The sequence below is a fragment of the Hoplias malabaricus genome, chromosome 8 (assembly GCF_029633855.1).
Source record: "Hoplias malabaricus isolate fHopMal1 chromosome 8, fHopMal1.hap1, whole genome shotgun sequence".
NCBI classification, from domain to species: Eukaryota; Metazoa; Chordata; class Actinopteri; order Characiformes; family Erythrinidae; genus Hoplias; species Hoplias malabaricus.
The window spans coordinates 44,433,676-44,452,347 of NC_089807.1; the positions used below are offsets into that span (position 1 = coordinate 44,433,676).

The 18,672-nt window shown below is 49.0% G+C and overlaps 2 protein-coding genes across 2 annotated transcripts in view; one reads left to right on the forward strand and one right to left on the reverse strand.

Annotated features, from left to right (window-relative positions):
• Window positions 1-10,163, forward strand: part of arhgef38 (Rho guanine nucleotide exchange factor (GEF) 38) — a 21,898-nt gene extending 11,735 nt beyond the window's left edge. Inside the window, exons 5-15 of the mRNA XM_066679684.1 lie at window positions 934-1,081; window positions 1,904-1,921; window positions 2,075-2,274; window positions 2,375-2,508; window positions 2,635-2,739; window positions 4,128-4,250; window positions 7,543-7,854; window positions 8,203-8,337; window positions 8,644-8,845; window positions 9,108-9,307; window positions 9,720-10,163. Of these exons, the coding sequence (XP_066535781.1) occupies window positions 934-1,081; window positions 1,904-1,921; window positions 2,075-2,274; window positions 2,375-2,508; window positions 2,635-2,739; window positions 4,128-4,250; window positions 7,543-7,854; window positions 8,203-8,337; window positions 8,644-8,845; window positions 9,108-9,307; window positions 9,720-9,902 (1,760 nt within the window). The 3' untranslated portion in view covers window positions 9,903-10,163. The remainder of the gene's footprint in view (window positions 1-933; window positions 1,082-1,903; window positions 1,922-2,074; window positions 2,275-2,374; window positions 2,509-2,634; window positions 2,740-4,127; window positions 4,251-7,542; window positions 7,855-8,202; window positions 8,338-8,643; window positions 8,846-9,107; window positions 9,308-9,719) is intronic.
• Window positions 10,164-11,643: 1,480 nt separating this feature from the next.
• ints12 (integrator complex subunit 12) lies at window positions 11,644-16,958 on the reverse strand. Its single transcript, XM_066679074.1, has 7 exons — window positions 16,688-16,958; window positions 15,799-15,956; window positions 15,562-15,711; window positions 14,904-15,088; window positions 14,558-14,717; window positions 14,174-14,326; window positions 11,644-13,634 (listed from the first exon to the last, which is right to left on the reverse strand). Exons 2-7 carry the CDS (start codon window positions 15,952-15,954, stop codon window positions 13,014-13,016), a joined length of 1,425 nt encoding a protein of 474 aa, XP_066535171.1. The 5' UTR covers window positions 15,955-15,956; window positions 16,688-16,958; the 3' UTR covers window positions 11,644-13,013.
• Between the last annotated feature and the right edge of the window lie 1,714 nt (window positions 16,959-18,672).

The following is an 18,672-nucleotide window of genomic DNA, read 5'->3' on the forward strand; positions in this document are numbered from 1 at the left end:
TTGTTTGTTGTTGTGTAGGGGACATGTTTATTGTGTTGTGTCATGTGCTGTTGTGTAGGGGAGGTGTTTACTGTGTTGTGTCTTGTGTTATTTTGTAGGGGAGGTATTCATTGTGTTGTTGTGTAGGGGATGTGTTTATTGTGTTGTGTTGTTGTGTAGGGGAGGTGTTTATTGTGTTGTGTCGTGTGTTGTTGTGTAGGGGAGGTGTTTATTGTGTTGTGTTGTTGTGTAGGGGATGTGTTTATTGTGTTGTGTTGTTGTGTAGGGGAGGTGTTAATTGTGTTGTGTCGTGTGTTGTTGTGTAGGGGAGGTGTTTATTGTGTTGTGTCGTGTGCTGTTGTGTAAGGGAGGTGTTTATTATGTTGTGTCGTGTGTTGTTGTGTAGGGGAGGTGTTTATTGTGTTGTGTCGTGTGCTGTTGTGTAGGGGAGGTGTTTATTGTGTTGTGTTGTGTGCTGTTGTGTAGGGGATGCGTTTATTGTGTTGTACTGTGTGTTGTTGTGTAGGGGAGGTGTTTATTGTGTTGTGTTGTACATTGTTGTGTAGGGGAGGTGTTAATTGTGTTGTGTCATGTGTTGTTGTGTAGGGGAGGGGTTTATTGTGTTGTGTTGTGGGCTGTTGTGTAGGGGAGGTGTTTATTGTGTTGTGTCGTGTGTTGTTGTGTAGGGGAGGTGTTTATTGTGTTGTGTCGTGGGCTGTTGTGTAGGGGAGGTGTTTATTGTGTTGTGTCGTGTGTTGTTGTGTAGGGGAGGTGTTTATTGTGTTGTATGTTGTTGTGTAGGGGAGGTGTTCATTGTGTTGTGTTGTTGTGTAGGGGAGGTGTTAATTGTGTTCTGTCATGTGTTGTTGTGTAGGGGAGGTGTTTATTGTGTTTTGTCGTGTGCTGTTGTGTAGGGGAGGTGTTTATTGTGTTGTGTTGTGTGTTGTTGTGTAGGGGAGGTGTTTATTCAGGCCCAGTCTACTCTGGAGGACGTGTATAAGATCTATTGTTATCACCACGACGAGGCCAGTGCGGTGCTGAAAGGCTACGAGAAACAGGACGAGGTGCAGCAACTGTTCCGGACCCATGTCTCTGCGCTGAAGTAAGAACACCACACAGTTCTGTTTTTATGTTTTAGAGCGAGGGTCCAGAGTGTGCAGTGGTTAATTCACCCTGTGGGGTCTGTACGTGTTACCCCACTCAGAACAAGTCCTGAGTCCACTGAGCCACGTTTCTGACCTGGTGGGAGAGTCTTGTGGGAGGGTCCTGTGGGAGGTTCCTATGGGAGGGCCCGGTTGGAGGTTCCTGTGGGAGGGCCCATTGGAAGGGCCTGGTGGGAAGGTCCTGTGGAAGAGTCCTGTGGGAGTGTCAGGTGGGAAGGTCCTGTGGGTGGGTCCTGCGGCAGGGGCCTGTAGGAGGGCCCAGTGGGGGGTCTGGTGGGAACGTCCTGTGGGAGGGTCTGGTGGGAGTGTCAGGTGGGAGGGTCTGGTGGGAAGGTCCTGTAGGAGGTTCCTGTGGGAAGGTCCTGTAGGAGGTTTCTGTAGGAGGGTCTAGTGGGGGGTCTGGTGAGAGTGTCAGGTGGGAACGTCCTGTGAGAGGGTCCTGTGGGAGGGTCTGGTGGGAACGTCCTGTGGGAGTGTCAGGTGGGAAGGTCCTGTGGGAGGTTCTGGTGGGAAGGTCCTGTGGGAGGTTCCTGTGGGAGGGCACAGTGGGAGGGCACAGTGGGGGGTCTGGTGGGAAGGTCCTGTGGAAGGGTTCCTGTGGGAGGGTCCTGTGGGAGGGTCCTGTGGGAGGGCACAGTGAGGGGTCTGGTGGGAAGGTCCTGTGGGAGGTTCCTGTGGGAGGGTCCTGTGGGAAGGTAGTCTGAAGGTGTGTTGGGGGTAAAAGCTGCAGGACATTAATCTTCTCTTTATTCTCTTTACAGGAAGATCTACGACCAGCAGTGAGTACAACATCACAGAGGAGTGTGTGTGTGTGTGTGTGTGTGTGTGCTTCTACTACTCTGACTGTGTGTGTGTGTTTCTATGACTCTGACTGTGTTTGTGTGTGTTTCTATGACTCTGACTGTGTGTGTGTGTGTGTGTGTGTGTTACAGAGGGAAGCCTAATCTCCTGGACATGGGGTCTCTGATCATTAAGCCTGTTCAAAGAGTAATGAAGTACCCGCTCCTATTGGCTGAGCTGTGGCACGCCACGCCCCCTGACCACCCTGACCACCGCCCCCTACAGGAGGCTCTGACCGCCGCCAAAATCATCAACATTAACATCAACGAGTTCAAACGCAGGAAGGACATTGGTGAGAAATGGCAGCCGTGCTGCGAGGATCTGATGTTTTGGCTGAACTCCAGTTTGTTATGAGGAGTAATGTGGGGAACGCCGTTCCCTGTGTGTTACAGTGCTGAAGTATAAGAGGAGCGACGACGAGGGAACGCTGAAGGGAAAACTGAATAAGTTCAACATTCACTCCATCAGGAAAAAGTCCGACCGGATCACCGGGTACTTCAGGATCCTCACCGGAGTTGAGCCGCAGGTACAAGCCACTGGCCACTTTATCAGAAACACCCCCTCTACTGACACTCACTGGCCACTTTATCAGAAACACCCCCCCCCCCCCCCCCCCCCGCCATCTCTCACTCTCTCTCTCTCTCCCTCTCAGGTGCGTGATGAAGTGTTTGATAGGGAAGAGAAATTGTTCAGGAATCTGGAGAAATCAGTGAGAACTCTGGTGAAGAACCTCAGCATCTTCCAGATGTTTGCTCAGGTGCAAAGCTGGATTATCTCAGGCTTTTAGCCCTAATCCTGAGGTCTCTTTGGCACTAAACATCTGTCACCTTCTCCTCTCCTTTCTCCTCTCTCCTCTCCTCTCCTCTACTCCTCTACTCCTCTCTCCCCTGTCTTCTCCTCCTCTTCTCTCCTCTCTTCTCCTCATCTACTCCTCTCTCCCCTGTCTTCTCCTCCTCTTCTCTCCTCTCCTCTCCTCCTCTACTCCTCTCTCCTCTCTTCTCCTCCTCTCCTCTCCTCCTCTCCTCCTCTCTCCTCTACTCCTCTCTCCTCTCCTCCTCTTCTCTCCTCTCCTCTCCTCCTCTACTCCTCTCTCCTCCTCCTCTCCTCTCCTCTTCTCTCCTCCTCTACTCCTCTCTCCTCACCTCTCCTCTCTCCTCTCCTCCTCTCTCCTCTACTCCTCTCTCCTCTCCTCTCCTCCTCTCTCCTCTACTCCTCTCTCCTCTCCTCTCCTCCTCTCTCCTCTCTTCTCCTCCTCTCTCCTCTCTTCTCCTCCTCTACTCCTCTCTCCTCCTCTACTCCTCACCTCTCCTCTCTCCTCTCCTCTCCTCCTCTCTCCTCTCTCCTCTCTTCTCCTCCTCTCCTCTCCTCTACTCCTCTCTCCCCTCTCCTCTTCTCTCCTCTCCTCTCCTCCTCTACTCCTCTCTCCTCCTCTCCTCTCCTCCTCTCTCCTCACCTCTCCTCTCCTCTCCTCTCCTCCTCTCTCCTCTCCTCCTCTCTCCTCTCTCCTCTACTCCTCTCTCCTCTCTCTTCTCTCCTCTCCTCCTCTACTCCTCTCTCCTCTCCTCTCCTCCTCTACTCCTCTCTCCTCTCTCCTCTCCTCCTCTCTCCTCTCCTCTCCTCCTCTCTCCTCTCTCCTCTACTCCTCTCTCCTCTCTCCTCTACTCCTCTCTCCTCTCCTCCTCTCTCCTCTACTCCTCTCTCCTCTCTCCGCTCCTCTCCTCTCCTCCGCTCTCCTCTCCTCTCCTCTCCTCCGCTCTCCTCTCCTCTCTCCTCTCCTCTCCTCCTCTCTCCTCTACTCCTCTCTCCTCTCCTCTCCTCCTCTCTCCTCTCCTCTCCTCTACTCCTCTCTCCTCTCCTCCTCTCTCCTCTACTCCTCTCTCCTCTCCTCTCCTCTCCTCTACTCCTCTCTCCTCTCCTCTACTCCTCTCTCCTGTCCTCTACTCCTCTCTCCTTTCTCCTCTCTCCTCTCTCCTCCTCTCTCCTCTCCTCTCCTCCTCTCTCCTCTACTCCTCTCTCCTTTCTCCTCCTCTCTCCTCTCCTCTCCTCCTCTCTCCTCTACTCCTCTCTCCTTTCTCCTCTCTCCTCCTCTCTCCTCTCCTCTACTCCTCTCTCCTCTACTCCTCTCTCCTCCTCTCCTCTCTGCAGGACATGATCTCGGTGGCAGTTCGTAATGTGGAAGATCTGGAGGCAATAATGAAGGATCCTGATCGAATAGACACCAACGGCTACCAGCTCCATAGGAATGGCCACGATCCCTACAAACAACTGGTGAGAACAAGATCCTAAAAATCAACTCAACACACTCTGAGGAGAACACTGTGAATTAAACACGTCAGCTGACAGCCACCTCCACGGTGAAGGGGGAGAGAGAGGATCGTCCCACTCCCAGAGAGAGGAAACCCACCTCAGAACATTTAACGTGACATTTGTTTACAGCCCCGCCCTTCAACTGAACCAGCCAATCAGATCGCTGGAAAAGCCACATGCAGAAAAGCCCTCAGTCACTGTTGAGATATTCACTTTAATTCACCACATCCTTTTTTAGTTTGATTTATCTGCCGTTGTGTGAAGATCAGAGAGAGGTGTGTGGTTTAAATGTGAGGAACTAAAGGTGATATTTAAGGTGGAAAGTCCATAGGTTGTGTATTTTAAAAAATAAGTGAGGAATAAGACCTGCTTTTAAAAGCTAACATCAGCCTCATATGTTCATCTTTTTAAGCCTCATAAACAGACGCATTGCAAGGTGAGGTTCACGAGGTTTAATCAAAACCCCTGTGTATAAAACTCTGAGTGTGTCTCCTCTCCATGTGCTGCTCTGCAGTTGGTTTGCTCTGGAAACCGCTCTAATGTGTTTACGAAGCCCCAGTGTCTGTAAATGGGTAAAAAAACAAAGTGTCTGGGTCCGGTGCTAGTCTTTCTCTCTCTCTGCTCACGGCAGAGAAACGCCATCTGGAGATTTTTAGACAACGGAGAGACTCCAAACGCTGAAAAGCACCAACCGAGATGAGGATGTTGTTACATTAAGTAAGTTACATTACTTAAGGTGGAACTGACTTCAGGAGAGCGCTAACTGCATGAAAGTAAACACAGAGCGAAAGTGCCACAAAACTAAACAGCTCGAGTTACACATGAGTTTCTGTGGGAATTCAAACAGTGAATAAACACTTACAGACAATTTACACTTCAGACACCAACAAGATACAGTCGCTTCTTACTCACACACACCGCTCCACCTTAAAAGATACAGGTGCTTCTTACTCACACACACCGCTCCACCTTAAAAGATACAGGTGCTTCTTACTCATACACACCGCTCCACCTTAAAAGATACAGGTGCTTCTTACTCACACACACCGCTCCACCTTAAAAGATACAGGTGCTTCTTACTCACACACACTGCTCCACCTTAAAAGATACAGTCGTTTCTTACTCACACACACTGCTCCACCTTAAAAGATACAGGCGCTTCTTACTCACACACACTGCTCCACCTTAAAAGATACAGGCACTTCTTACTCACACACACCTCTCCACCTTAAAAGATACAGTCGTTTCTTACTCACACATGCTGATCTACCTTAAAAGATACCGTCGCTTCTTACTCACACGCACCGCTCCACCTTAAAAGATACAGTCACTTCTTACTCACACACACCGCTCCACATTAAAAGATACAGTCACTTCTTACTCACACACACCACTCCACCTTAAAAGATACAGTCGCTTCTTACTCACACACACCACTCCACCTTAAAAGATACAGTCGCTTCTTACTCACTCACACCGCTCCCCCTTAAAAGATACAGTCACTTCTTACTCACACGCACCGCTCCACCTTAAAAGATACAGGTGCTTCTTACTCATACACACCGCTCCACATTAAAAGATACAGGAGCTTCTTACTCACACACACTGCTCCACCTTAAAATATACAGGTGCTTCTTACTCACACACACTGCTCCACCTTAAAAGATACAGGCGCTTCTTACTCACACACACTGCTCCACCTTAAAAGATACAGGCACTTCTTACTCACACACACTGCTCCACCTTAAAAGATACAGTCACTTCTTACTCACACACACCTCTCCACCTTAAAAGATACAGTCGTTTCTTACTCACACATGCCGATCTACCTTAAAAGATACAGTCGCTTCTTACTCACACGCACCGCTCCACCTTAAAAGATACAGTCACTTCTTACTCACACACACCGCTCCACATTAAAAGATACAGTCACTTCTTACTCACACACACCACTCCACCTTAAAAGATACAGTCGCTTCTTACTCACTCACACCGCTCCCCCTTAAAAGATACAGTCACTTCTTACTCACACGCACCACTCCACCTTAAAAGATACAGTCGCTTCTTACTCACACACACCGCTCCACATTAAAAGATACAGTCACTTCTTACTCACACGCACCGCTCCACATTAAAAGATACAGTCGCTTCTTACTCACACGCACCGCTCCACCTTAAAAGATACAGTCGCTTCTTACTCACACACACCGCTCCACATTAAAAGATACAGTCACTTCTTACTCACACACACCACTCCACCTTAAAAGATACAGTCGCTTCTTACTCACTCACACCGCTCCCCCTTAAAAGATACAGTCACTTCTTACTCACACGCACCGCTCCACCTTAAAAGATACAGGTGCTTCTTACTCACACACACTGCTCCACATTAAAATATACAGGTGCTTCTTACTCACACACACTGCTCCACATTAAAAGATACAGTCGTTTCTTACTCACACATGCCGATCTACCTTAAAAGATACAGTCGCTTCTTACTCACACGCACCGCTCCACCTTCAAAGATACAGTCACTTCTTACTCACACACACCGCTCCACATTAAAAGATACAGTCGCTTCTAACTCACACACACCACTCCACCTTAAAAGATACAGTCACTTCTTACTCACACACACCACTCCACCTTAAAAGATACAGTCGCTTCTTACTCACACACACCGCTCCACCTTAAAAGATACAGTCGCTTCTTACTCACACACACCGCTCCACCTTAAAAGATACAGTCGCTTCTAACTCACACACACCACTCCACCTTAAAAGATACAGTCGCTTCTTACTCACACACACCGCTCCACCTTAAAAGATACAGTCGCTTCTTACTCACACACACCGCTCCACCTTAAAAGATACAGTCGCTTCTTACTCACACACACCGCTCCACCTTAAAAGATACAGTCGCTTCTTACTCACACACACCGCTCCACCTTAAAAGATACAGTCGCTTCTTACTCACACACACCGCTCCACCTTAAAAGATACAGTCGCTTCTTACTCACACACACCGCTCCACCTTAAAAGATGGAGAGCCGGTCTGTATTTCAGAGACTAACTTTACTCCAACCTTACAGTAGTTACAGCCTCAAACCAGCGTCTCTCTGTGCTTTGGTCTCAGGGGCTCAGAGAAGTGTGGCATTTATAATGTTAAGGTGGAATTTCAAACATGAAGTTACTCCAGTGTAAAAACACAGGTGGCTCATTTCTTTTCTCCTCTCCGTCTCCTTCTCTTACAGACTGACGGAGTGGAGCGGCTGGTGCTGGTTCCTCTCCAGGTTCTCCAGGCCATGTTCTCTGCTCCTCAGAAGCTGGTCCAGAAGCGTTACGATAAGCTGCTGGACTGCTGCAGCTGCCCCGAGGCCTCGTCTTGCAGCGAGGAGCAGCTCCAGGCTCAGAAAGACTACCAGGCCCTCAACACTCAGCTCTGCCTGGAACTGCAGCGCTTCAACAGCGCAGCCTCAGCCATCCTCCTCAACAGCGTGCGGGGGGTGGGGACGCTGCTGAGGCGACTGAACGAGACCTCCAAACCCCCCCTCACACACCTGCCCGTGAGTGTGGGAGCGAGGAGGGAGGGGCTTTGATGGAGAGGGTTTTGGTTCCAGAGTCAGAACAGTGGACAGTGGTGGTGAATGGAACCAGACGTCGTCCTGTAAAAGCTGTCCTCACTGGATTCAGTTACAGTTAGCTGAAGATAGGGGGCGTAGTTCCTCTCTGAATATCAATACCTGGTGGAGTTGAGACACACGTGGTTCTCCACTAGAACTCAGGTGGGGGGGCGACAGGGAACAAACTCCAGTTGTAGACGTGGAGACGTCTGGTTCCATTCACCACCACAGGAGCGATAAAAAAGTGTTCTGGTTCTCACACCCTCTGTGTTCTCTGACGGTTCTCCTCAGGTTCCTCTGTCGAATATCAGTGAGATCCAGAGCAGCATCATGGAGGAGATCAACAACCTCGGCTTCGTCAGAGAGAACTCACAGAGACTGATGGAGCGCAAAGTCAGCTTTGAGAAACGAGAGAAGAGAAACACGGTGAGAAACGAGAAGACACACACACACACACTCTCTCTCTCACACACACACACACACACCACTCCTTGAGAAACCTCAGATGTAGAAGTCTGTAGTTTACCCAGTTAAAATATAATTTAAAAATATATAGGGATTTACCTGAAAACACACACACACACACACATGCATACATACACACACACACGCCTCCCAGCAGGTCCACTCCCCTGGGGTCTCCCGTTTAAAGTGGGGGTCTCGTTATTCTCTCTCTGAAGTGTAGTGTGATTATTCACCATCAATATCTCTAAGCTGTGCTGCCCCCTGCAGGTTCCAGAGGTGCATCCGCAGGCAGAGAGTCACAGGGCTGTGCTGCTGAAGCAGTTTCCTCCGGACCGGCTCTATCAGCTGAAGAGGAACTGTAACGCCAGTCAGGACCAGGACATCTCTCTCCTGGAGGGGGAGCTAGTGGCTCTGCTGGAGGACCACGACCCGCTGGGCAGCTCCAGCCGCTGGCTCGTCCACACTGGCAGTGCGTATACGCTCGGTTCTGTTTTCAACACCACCCCGGAGCAAACCAGACACACAACCACCCAGAACCTTACACACTCTGGCCACTTTATCAGAAACACCCCCTCCCCAATTAACATTTACTGGCCACTTTATCAGAAACACCCCTAGTCACTAGTCAGTGTTTAGTCTTAAATCTGTGATGTGATTTACATGACTATCCTCTCTCTCTCTCTCTCTCTCTCTCTCTCTCTCTCTCTGTGTGTGTGTGTGTGTGTGTGCAGGTACTCAGGGCTACGTGTACTCCACCTTCCTGAAGGCGTATAACCCCCAGCGAGACGTTAGCGAGCGTCCTGATGATTTTGATAATCTGAGTTTGTTCGTGTCCAGCAGCAGGAGCAGCAGCTCGTACAGTTTCAGCTCCTCCAACCACCAGGAGGAGCCCGAGAGCACATCAGAAGAGTCGGACGTTCAAGAGCAACATGTAAGTGCCTCAGAACTACCTAGCGACAACCAGAATCACCATGTTATCACCTAGCAACAACATAACAACTGCACAATAACCAACTGAGACACTTCGTAGTCACCTGTAAAATCACAAGAACCAGAGATACCATAGCAACTACCAGATACAATAACAACCACCAAATATACCATGGCAACCACTAGGAAACCTTAGCAACCACCAGACTACAACGTGAAAACTAACAAACGCTGGGAAAGCACATCAACGACTTAGAAACCATAGCAAACCCTTGGAAACCAAAGTCATATCCAAGGAATTTCTTAAGCTGCAGATTCGAACAGCATTTTGTTAGTAAAAGACTTGTGTGTTATTATAATTATTGCTGCTGTTGTTATTGTTGTTGTTGATGTACGCTGTGTTTCTCTCCCAGTTCTACGCCGTGTACGCGTTTGAGGCTCGCTGTGAGCAGGAGCTGACTCTGCAGGAGTATCAGCCCGTCCGCATCATCAAGTTTTCCGACGTCGGGGGGAACAAGGAGTGGTGGCTAGCGGAGGCTAACGGTCAGCGCGGCTACGTCCCGGCGAATTACCTCGGAAAGATGTCATACGCCTGAGAACTGCACTTCCCTCCTCCAGCTCTTTCAGACTGTCGCTTTAATGAAGGCCAAACTTCGCACTTTGAGTTTCCACCCAGTGTTTTGCTATTTACGCTGATGAAGGGTTTCATATTTTAATAATTAATATGATTGTTATTATTACAATGTTATAAAATCCTCATAGAAATATTGATCCTGTAGAGATAGAGATATATATTGATATATTGAGATAGAGATATATATATATTATGAAGAGTTTATTGAGAGTATAATAATTTAATAAACGTTAGAAATCTATAACTTTATTGCTTTTATTTCCCGATAAATAAATATTTACTGAATCAGAACCGTGTCCTCATTGGTCCACATCAGTTTTATTATTTTATTTTATTAAAGATGTCTTGGGGCAGCACAGTGGAGCAGCAGGTAGTTTCTCTGTCACAGCTCCAGGGTCCTGGAGGTTGTGGGTTCGAGTCCCGCTCCGGGTGACTGTCTGAGGAGTGTGGTGTGTTCTCTCTGTGTCTGCGTGTGTTTCCTCCGGGTGACTGTCTGAGGAGTGTGGTGTGTTCTCTCTGTGTCTGCGTGTGTTTCCTCCGGGTGACTGTCTGAGGAGTGTGGTGTGTTCTCTCTGTGTCTGCGTGTGTTTCCTCCGGGTGACTGTCTGTGAGGAGTGTGGTGTGTTCTCTCTGTGTCTGCGTGGGTTTCCTCCGGGTGACTGTCTGTGAGGAGTGTGGTGTGTTCTCTCTGTGTCTGCGTGGGTTTCCTCCGGGTGACTGTCTGTGAGGAGTGTGGTGTGTTCTCTCTGTGTCTGCGTGGGTTTCCTCTGGGTGACTGTCTGTGAGGAGTGTGGTGTGTTCTCCCTGTGTCTGCGTGGGTTTCCTCCGGGTGACTGTCTGTGAGGAGTGTGGTGTGTTCTCTCTGTGTCTGCGTGGGTTTCCTCTGGGTGACTGTCTGTGAGGAGTGTGGTGTGTTCTCCCTGTGTCTGCGTGGGTTTCCTCCGGGTGCTCCGGTTTCCTCCCGCAGACCAAAAACACACGTTGGTAGGTGGATTGGAGACTCAAGTGTCCGTAGGTGTGAGTGAATGTGTGAGTGTGTGTCGCCCTGTGAAGGACTGGTGCACCCTCCAGGGTGTGATCCCACCTTGAGCCCAGTGATTCCAGGTAGGCTCCGGCCCCACCACCGCCCTTAACTGGATAAGGGTTACAAACAATGAATGAATGAATAAAGATGTCTTTTAATAGCATTAGTTTCATCCTCACAGAGAAGCATGGGTGATGTGTGTGTCCAGCAGGGGGCGCTGTCCCTGTGCTCTGTGTAGATGCCAGTGTCTGGGTGCAGTGAGGGAGGACAAACACATCACCGTCCTGAGACGAGATGTAAAACCAAGGCCCTGAGGGCAGCGAAGCCTCCGGGGGCAGTTCCTAGAACAGAGTTGGATTAAATCTGCCTCTGTGGTCCCCCTCACTGTCCTCCAAACCGTCCCCCTCTTAACTAAACCGTCCCTATTCTCGTCCTAACCGCCGGAGTGTGGTGAGGGGACCGGAGCCGGTGGAGGCTGCAGGTTGTTGGAGGTGGAGGAGCCTCTCTAATGTCCCAGAGAATATAAAGAGCTTCGGGGTCTAGGGTGGGGTCAGTGTGTGTGTGTGTATGGGGGGGGGGGGGCATCCACATATGGATAACAGAACATCCACAGCTGAATAATTCAGAGAACACAGCACTGAACAGAGAGAGAAATCCACACAGTTTCTGAAAAGCTGTCTTTTTTTATTTTATTATTATTAAAGCTGACTTTATCAGTGCTGTGGTGTGTCAACAGAGGAGGCGCCAGAGAGCGTTTCAGCAGCAGCAGCTACACTACTGTTCAAGTATTAGTTCTGGATACAGAGCATCTCACTACACACAAAGAAACCGTCTCACATCCGAGGAACACAGACAGGGCTCAGTGTAAAACCCACTGCAGGAAGATTACAGACGTTTCCACTTCTTTTAAAACACCGACTTCCACCGAACTCTTCTGAGGAACGCAGCTCGGGAACGACACAAAACGCTCTGCCTCAGATACAGACACAGTTCAGTGGGAATTTCATGAAATGAAACTAGTCCAGAACGAGTCAAACTGCAGAAATGGCGTTGATCACTGGAAGACCCTGTTAATATTCTCCACGTCAGCGATCCACTCATAACGAGAAATACGAGACGTACTCGAGCAGAGGTGGGAACGACTGAGAGATTCTCTGAGCACAGCTTTATTTCTCTGTAATTTTACTGTAGATGTGTGAATTAAAGTAAACCTTTTTATATTAACCCTGTGATTGCCACAAAACACCCAACAGCACTGGGATATATTCGTGGCTGTATCTTCTCTTTAAATGACGCACACCGTCTCACGCTGTTTATTCCACAGGAGAAAAGTGAGGTCTGAACAAAGCAGATCCACAAACATCCACGAGACGCACATCAGAAACGTCGAGACGGAGGGGGCCTCACTCTGGGGGCAGCCCACAGAGTTTAACCCTGAGCCCGTTACTTACCCACAATCCCTTTCTCCACATCACGACACAGGCCAGGAATAGACAACCACTTTTCCACTGCTTTCTCAGAACTGAAGTTTAAAGGAACACTAGGTAAGATCTGGGTTTTTGTGCCGTACGTAAATCAATGAGGAGGGGGTGGTTTCCTACGTCCTCCTGAAGTTATATAGTGCAGTTGCTCAGTGCTGAAACTAGACTAGCAGCAACAGAGGCTCTGTTCTCCTTATCACACCTCAGTGGGGCAGCACTATGACTTTGAAGCTGTAACTAAGTTCACAATCTTACATAGTGTTCCTTTAAATGCAACAAATATTTCTGTTTCTCAGTGATAACTGTGTGGATCCAACGGGCTTCAGACTTCAAAAGAACATGCGCTGGAAGGTTCTTCTGCTCTGAGTCGGGTTCATCTCCATCAACTCCAGAGAAAGGAGGTCAGCTCGGTGCGGAGGGGGTTTACGCCTCTCTGGCGGACGCTTGGCATTGAGCATGGTGTGTTAAAGTTTTTCTCAGATTTAAGTTCTTATGTTTCTACTGTGTGCAGCTGGATTCTCTCGAGGGACGCGGTGTCTACGAATGTCTTCATGTTTGATTTTATTACTTATTTCTTCAGTTTCCTCTGAGCCGCTTTCTTCTTCACCATCTGGAGGCGCTTCATGGCGTTGAGCTGGGACTCCTGGGACGTGGGGGTTTTTCCATCGGCTGAAACTTTGGCCGCGTTGCTCCCGCTGCTGTTATTGCTGCCGCTGTTGCTCCCGGATGCTCCCCCGCTACTCACAGACGCTCCTCCGTTATTTCCAGACGCTCCGGTCGTCGCTCCCGGAGACGAAGCCCCAGAGGAGAGTTTCCCGAGGCTTTCTCCACTTCCCGAGCGGCTGAGGGGCTGTTTGCCGAGGGTCAGCGGAGGAGGCGGCTTCAGAGGGACTGACCCTGAGCCGTTATTCCCAATAGTCCCGTTATTCCCGTTGTTCCCGTTATTTCCAGACCCCGGGACCTTGGAGTTGGGCTTGGCACTGGCGAGAGCGGAAAGCCCGGTGGGTTTAGACACCGCTGGAGGCTGCTGGGGCTTAGTGGAGCCGGATGGACCACCGCTAGCCCCCAGCTTGGTCCCGCCAGCCACCGCCGTGGAGGACTTAGTGAAGGCAGCCCACCCGGTCAGAGCGCTGCCCGATGGGGAGGACAAACTCCCGCCGGACGAGCTTCCAGACACCGCTGTGGACACCTGAGACAGGTAAACACACACGTCACACACACCTTAAACAAACATGGACCTCCCTCTCTCTCTCTCTGTCTCACACACACACACAGACACACACACACACACCTTAAACAAACATGGATCTCTCTCTCTCTCTCTCTCTCTCTCTCTCTCTCTCTCTCTCTCACACACACAGACACACAGACACACAGACACACAGACACACAGACACAGACACCTTAAAGCAACACCGGGTAAGGTTTTCTATTTCTGCTCCTGGGCTCCCCCTACTGTTACAGAGGGTGATATATTTTACAGCACTGTGCCGACTGAAGTCAGAGGAGCAGTTTCCTACCCTCCTCCAAAAGTTACATAGTGCTGTTTCTGCAGTTCTGAGCTCCGAAAGAGGCTCTATTCTCCCTGTTACAGCTCAGTGGAGCATCACAATGATCATCCGTCATCAGGAAGAGTTCATGAGGCTTAACAAATAACTGCTGCACAACATTTAAAACACAGACCAGGCTCTGGGCTCTAGTCTTAAAGCCCAGTTCTGCTGGACTCACCTTGACCTCTGTCCTCTTGAAGGCCTGGAAGGATCCGGGTGGTTCAGGTTTCAGTTTGAGCTCGGGTTTCTTTACCAGTGGATCCTTCAGAACCGGAGCAGCACACACCACAGCAGCGGCCGGCTTCGGAGCAGGCTTCTGGGTTTTCTGGGCCTGGAACACACACCCAGATACAAGTCTGTGGACACCTTCTACAACATCTCTCCTGAACAGCAGGGGTTTACATTTCTGTGAGGATTTGATGGAATTCGAACACATAAACAACAGTAAATGCAATTTAGTTTTATTTAAAACCACAGAGGAACCGAGAGCGAAAGCAGAACCTCCCTGCGCCGTTCCACAGTAGATTTCTCTTTCAGAAAATTAACAAATTAAAAGTCTCACCATCCTCTTCATCTGCCTGGTGCAGCGGGCGCAGTACCACACCAGCCGCGGGTCGTTCACGTCTTTGTCTGTCACCTGGGGCTTGTGGCACTCCTGGTGATACAGATTATGACACTCCTGACACTCCACCAGCTGGTTCCCCGACGTCACCGTCATCTGTCTGCAGTTAAAAAACACAGAGATAGACAGAGAGAGAGAGAGAGAGAGAGAGAGAGAGAGAGAGAGAGAGAGAGAGTTTATAAACCTCACACAGCCCCAGAGAACACTGACCTCAGAGTCCATGGTCAGAGCTGGGGAGAAACTTGGGCCAAAACTTGTGCAATAAGAAATAAAAGCAGCCGTGTACCTGCAGACGACGCAGACGAGCCCCATCTCCATGGCGAAGTCTTCTGCGTTGGTCTCATCGCTGTAGCTAAACTCTGCGAGCGGCAGGTCTTTGGGCTGGAAGGCAATGGGAGACGAGCGGTTCTCAGATTTTTCCAGACGAGGTTTCTTCGGTAAATCTCCTCCTTCCACGACTTCAAACCTCACCTGAGATCAACGCACCACAGGAATCAGTCAACACCAGAGCACTGAGCTATAAGTGATAATGGTGATATCAGTGATAAAGGTGATATTGGTGATATCGGTGATATCAGTGCCAATAGTGATAATGGTGATATTAGTGATAATGGTGATATCAGTGATAATGGTGATATCAGTGATAATGGTGATATCAGTGATATCAGTGCTATTAGTGATAATGGTGATATCAGTGATATCAGTGCTATTAGTGATAATGGTGATATCAGTTATAATGGTGATGTCAGTGATATCAGTGCTATTAGTGATAATGGTGATATCAGTGATAATGGTGATGTCAGTGATAATGGTGATATTAGTGATAATGGTGATATCGATGATAATGGTGACATCGGTGATAATGGTGACATCGGTGATAATGGTGACGAGAGCAGGAACTGGGTGAAATCTGGTATAATGTGGGTCTGAAATTTATCACACACTTTCTCCGCAGGTCGTTTCTCTGCCTCTTTCTTGCTCTTCTCAACAACGCTGGACTTGCTGCTGGAGGAGGATGAGGACGAGGAGCTGGAGGAGGATTTCGAGTCCTGTTTATTTATTTTCGGGAGGGACACTTTGACAGCCTCTGCTTCCTGTTGCAAGAAATACAGAGGAGATTTTTAAGTGTGTGCCAGGCTGCACTTTCCTGTATTTTGTAAATTTATGTGACCTTGTCCGACCTTGAGCGAGGTCCTGTAGGTGGAGTCACTGCCCCTGGACATAGACTCATCCAGAAGAGCCTTCAGCTTCTCCGCCGAGTCTTTACTTTTGGAGTGGAGGTACCCCAGTCCTTTCAGGAAGATCGGGTCCAGTTCCAAACTCACTGGTCCAGCCATAACTGCACACAACACATGGACAAACAACACCGTCACAGCTCTGCGTTTTAACATCTGTAAACATCTGTAATCATCAGGACCCCTCAGCCCGCTCACCACACAGGTGACCTCATTCACTGTCGGCTGGATGTTTTTGGTGTGTGAAGTATTCTCAGTGCAGCAGTGACACTGAGGGGTTTAAAAACTCCAGCAGCACTGCTGTGTCTGATCCACTCTACACCAGCACAACACACACTAACACACCACCACCACGTCAGTGTCACTGCAGCGCTGAGAATGGTCCACCACCACATCACACCTGCTCTGTGGGGGTCCTGAGCGCTGAGGGACAGGGGGAAAGGGGGGTAACAGATGGACTAGTGTCCAAGTATAGAAATACAGAGTGACCGGAGTGCTGTGTGTGTGTGTGTACAAGAGCGAGAGAGAGAGAGAGGGAAACAAACACCCTCCTTCACGTTGTTTACATCTGAAACAGAATTTTGCTGTGAATTCTGTTGAAACGGGTGGAGTTTCCCTTCCACTGCTGTCAATAGAAACGTAAAAAAATAACATTCCCCGCGCTGTAACTCTCTTTATTCTGTATTTTCGCCGTGTTTATGCTGCGCTTATGTCCCTCTCTCTGTCAGAGGCTGGTGTTTTTAATCGATATTCAATCAAAGGTAAACATTGTGAAGGTTGATATTAAACCCGCTCACAGTCCGCGCAGTGACTCCGTATTATTCCCTGCCCTCACCTCCGCTGCCAGCGCCTGCTCCTCTTCAGACGAAGCTCCTGGACCTTTACAAACGCCTCGGGTTTGAATTAAACTCGAATTGAAATAAAACCGGTTTAAAACCGTGGCGTATCTCCGGCCCAGAGCGAGGCGGTCCGCGCTTTAAAAGCAGCCGGTCAGAAACAAGCGCCGCGACCGCTGCTTCCGCTCCGAGCGACGGAGTCAGCGACCGTTTGTTTGTTTGTGTTTAATTTAATCGTGTTTTTATATCAACAACATCACACTGACACCGACCCCCCACCGCACGAGCACGAACACACACACACACACACTACCAGAAAAAAGAGTGTTTTTATTGTGTTTGTCACGTGAGGTGAAGTGTGAAGTTATATATTCCCAGAGTGCACCGGGCTGTGCGACATAGAATTCACACATTGTGCTTGGAAATCACTCTTTATTCTGCAGACAGCATAAACCCTCTGCAGACCCTTAACATCTTCTGCAGACCCTCTATACAGTCTGCAGACCGTCTACATCTTCTGCAGACCCTCTATACAGTCGGCAGACCCTCTACATCTTCTGCAGACCCTCTATACAGTCTGCAGACCGTCTACATCTTCTGCAGATTATCTACATCTTCTGCAGCCCCCCTATACAGTCTGCAGACCATCTACATCTTCTGCAGATTCTCTACATCTTCTGCAGCCCCCCTATACAGTCTGCAGACCCTCTACATTTCTGCAGCCCCCCATACAGTCTGCAGACCTTCTACATCTTCTGCAGACCCTCTACATTTCTGCAGCCCCCCTATACAGTCTGCAGACCTTCTACATCTTCTGCAGACCCTCTACATTTCTGCAGCCCCCCTATACAGTCTGCAGACCTTCTACATCTTCTGCAGATTCTCTACATCTTCTGCAGACTCTGTAGACCTCCTGCAGCAGGTCTGACGCTGTTGTTGACTGTACTATAACACTGTGATTAATACAGAGGAATATAAACACAGCCTGCTCAGGTCAGACGTGATGTGTGTGGTGGTCAGTGAAGGTGGTGTTTATTTTATACTGAGAGTTGTTGTGTGACCTGTGTTTTCCTCTAGGGGCTTGGACTCTGAGGACAGATGTGGAAGCAGGGACAGTGACCCAAGGTCTAGACAACACCCAGATTCTCCCAAGTCCCACAGCACCAACAGAAACAAACCAAAAGCTGAGTTGTTAAAGGTTAATTGTTGCATTAAAACTTCTGAAGGTGGTTCAGTGTGTGTCTCCACTGTTTGACCAGACTGTGAATTGATTTAAAGGAACACTGTGTAACATTTGGGGCAGTTTGAGCAGATACCCCTCCAGACGTGAGAGATCTGCTGCTCTGAGAACTGAAGGTGAGGACCCTCTTAGACGTTTCCTCAAAACCCAGAAGCGAAGGCTGGGGTTTGAACACAGTAACATGCTTTTCACATGTTTAATATTTTCTTAAAGTGCAGATTAATAAGAAGATGATCTGTAGGATCTGCCCTGGGCCTAGAGGCTCTTCAGATCTATAAAGGAGGAGGAGGAGGAGAGGGTTTGCAGTGGGACTAGAGCATCTGCAGAGGAGCTACAAGGTCTTCATAGGATTTAGAAGTGTTGCAGAGTCTGGAGGATCTGCAGAGGAGCTGGAGTTTCCACAGAGGGTCTGGGGTCTGCAGCGGATCTTGAAGTTCAGAAGATATCGTAGAGGATCTACAGAGAGGTTCTACAGGGTCTATGTATGATCTAGAATGCCTGCAGAGGATGTAGAAGGTCTGCAAAAGATTTACAGAAGATCTAGAAGGTCACATGTGAGTCTAGAGCATCCACAGGTAATATAGAGATACTTCATAGGATCTAGAAGTTCTACAGTGGATCAGGAAAATCTGCAGGTTTACAGAGGTCTAAAGGTTCTAGAAAGAATCTAAAAGGTCTGCAGAAGGTCTACAGAGGGTCTGAAGAGAGTCTAGAGCATCCTCTAAATAAGTCCCCACAACCACA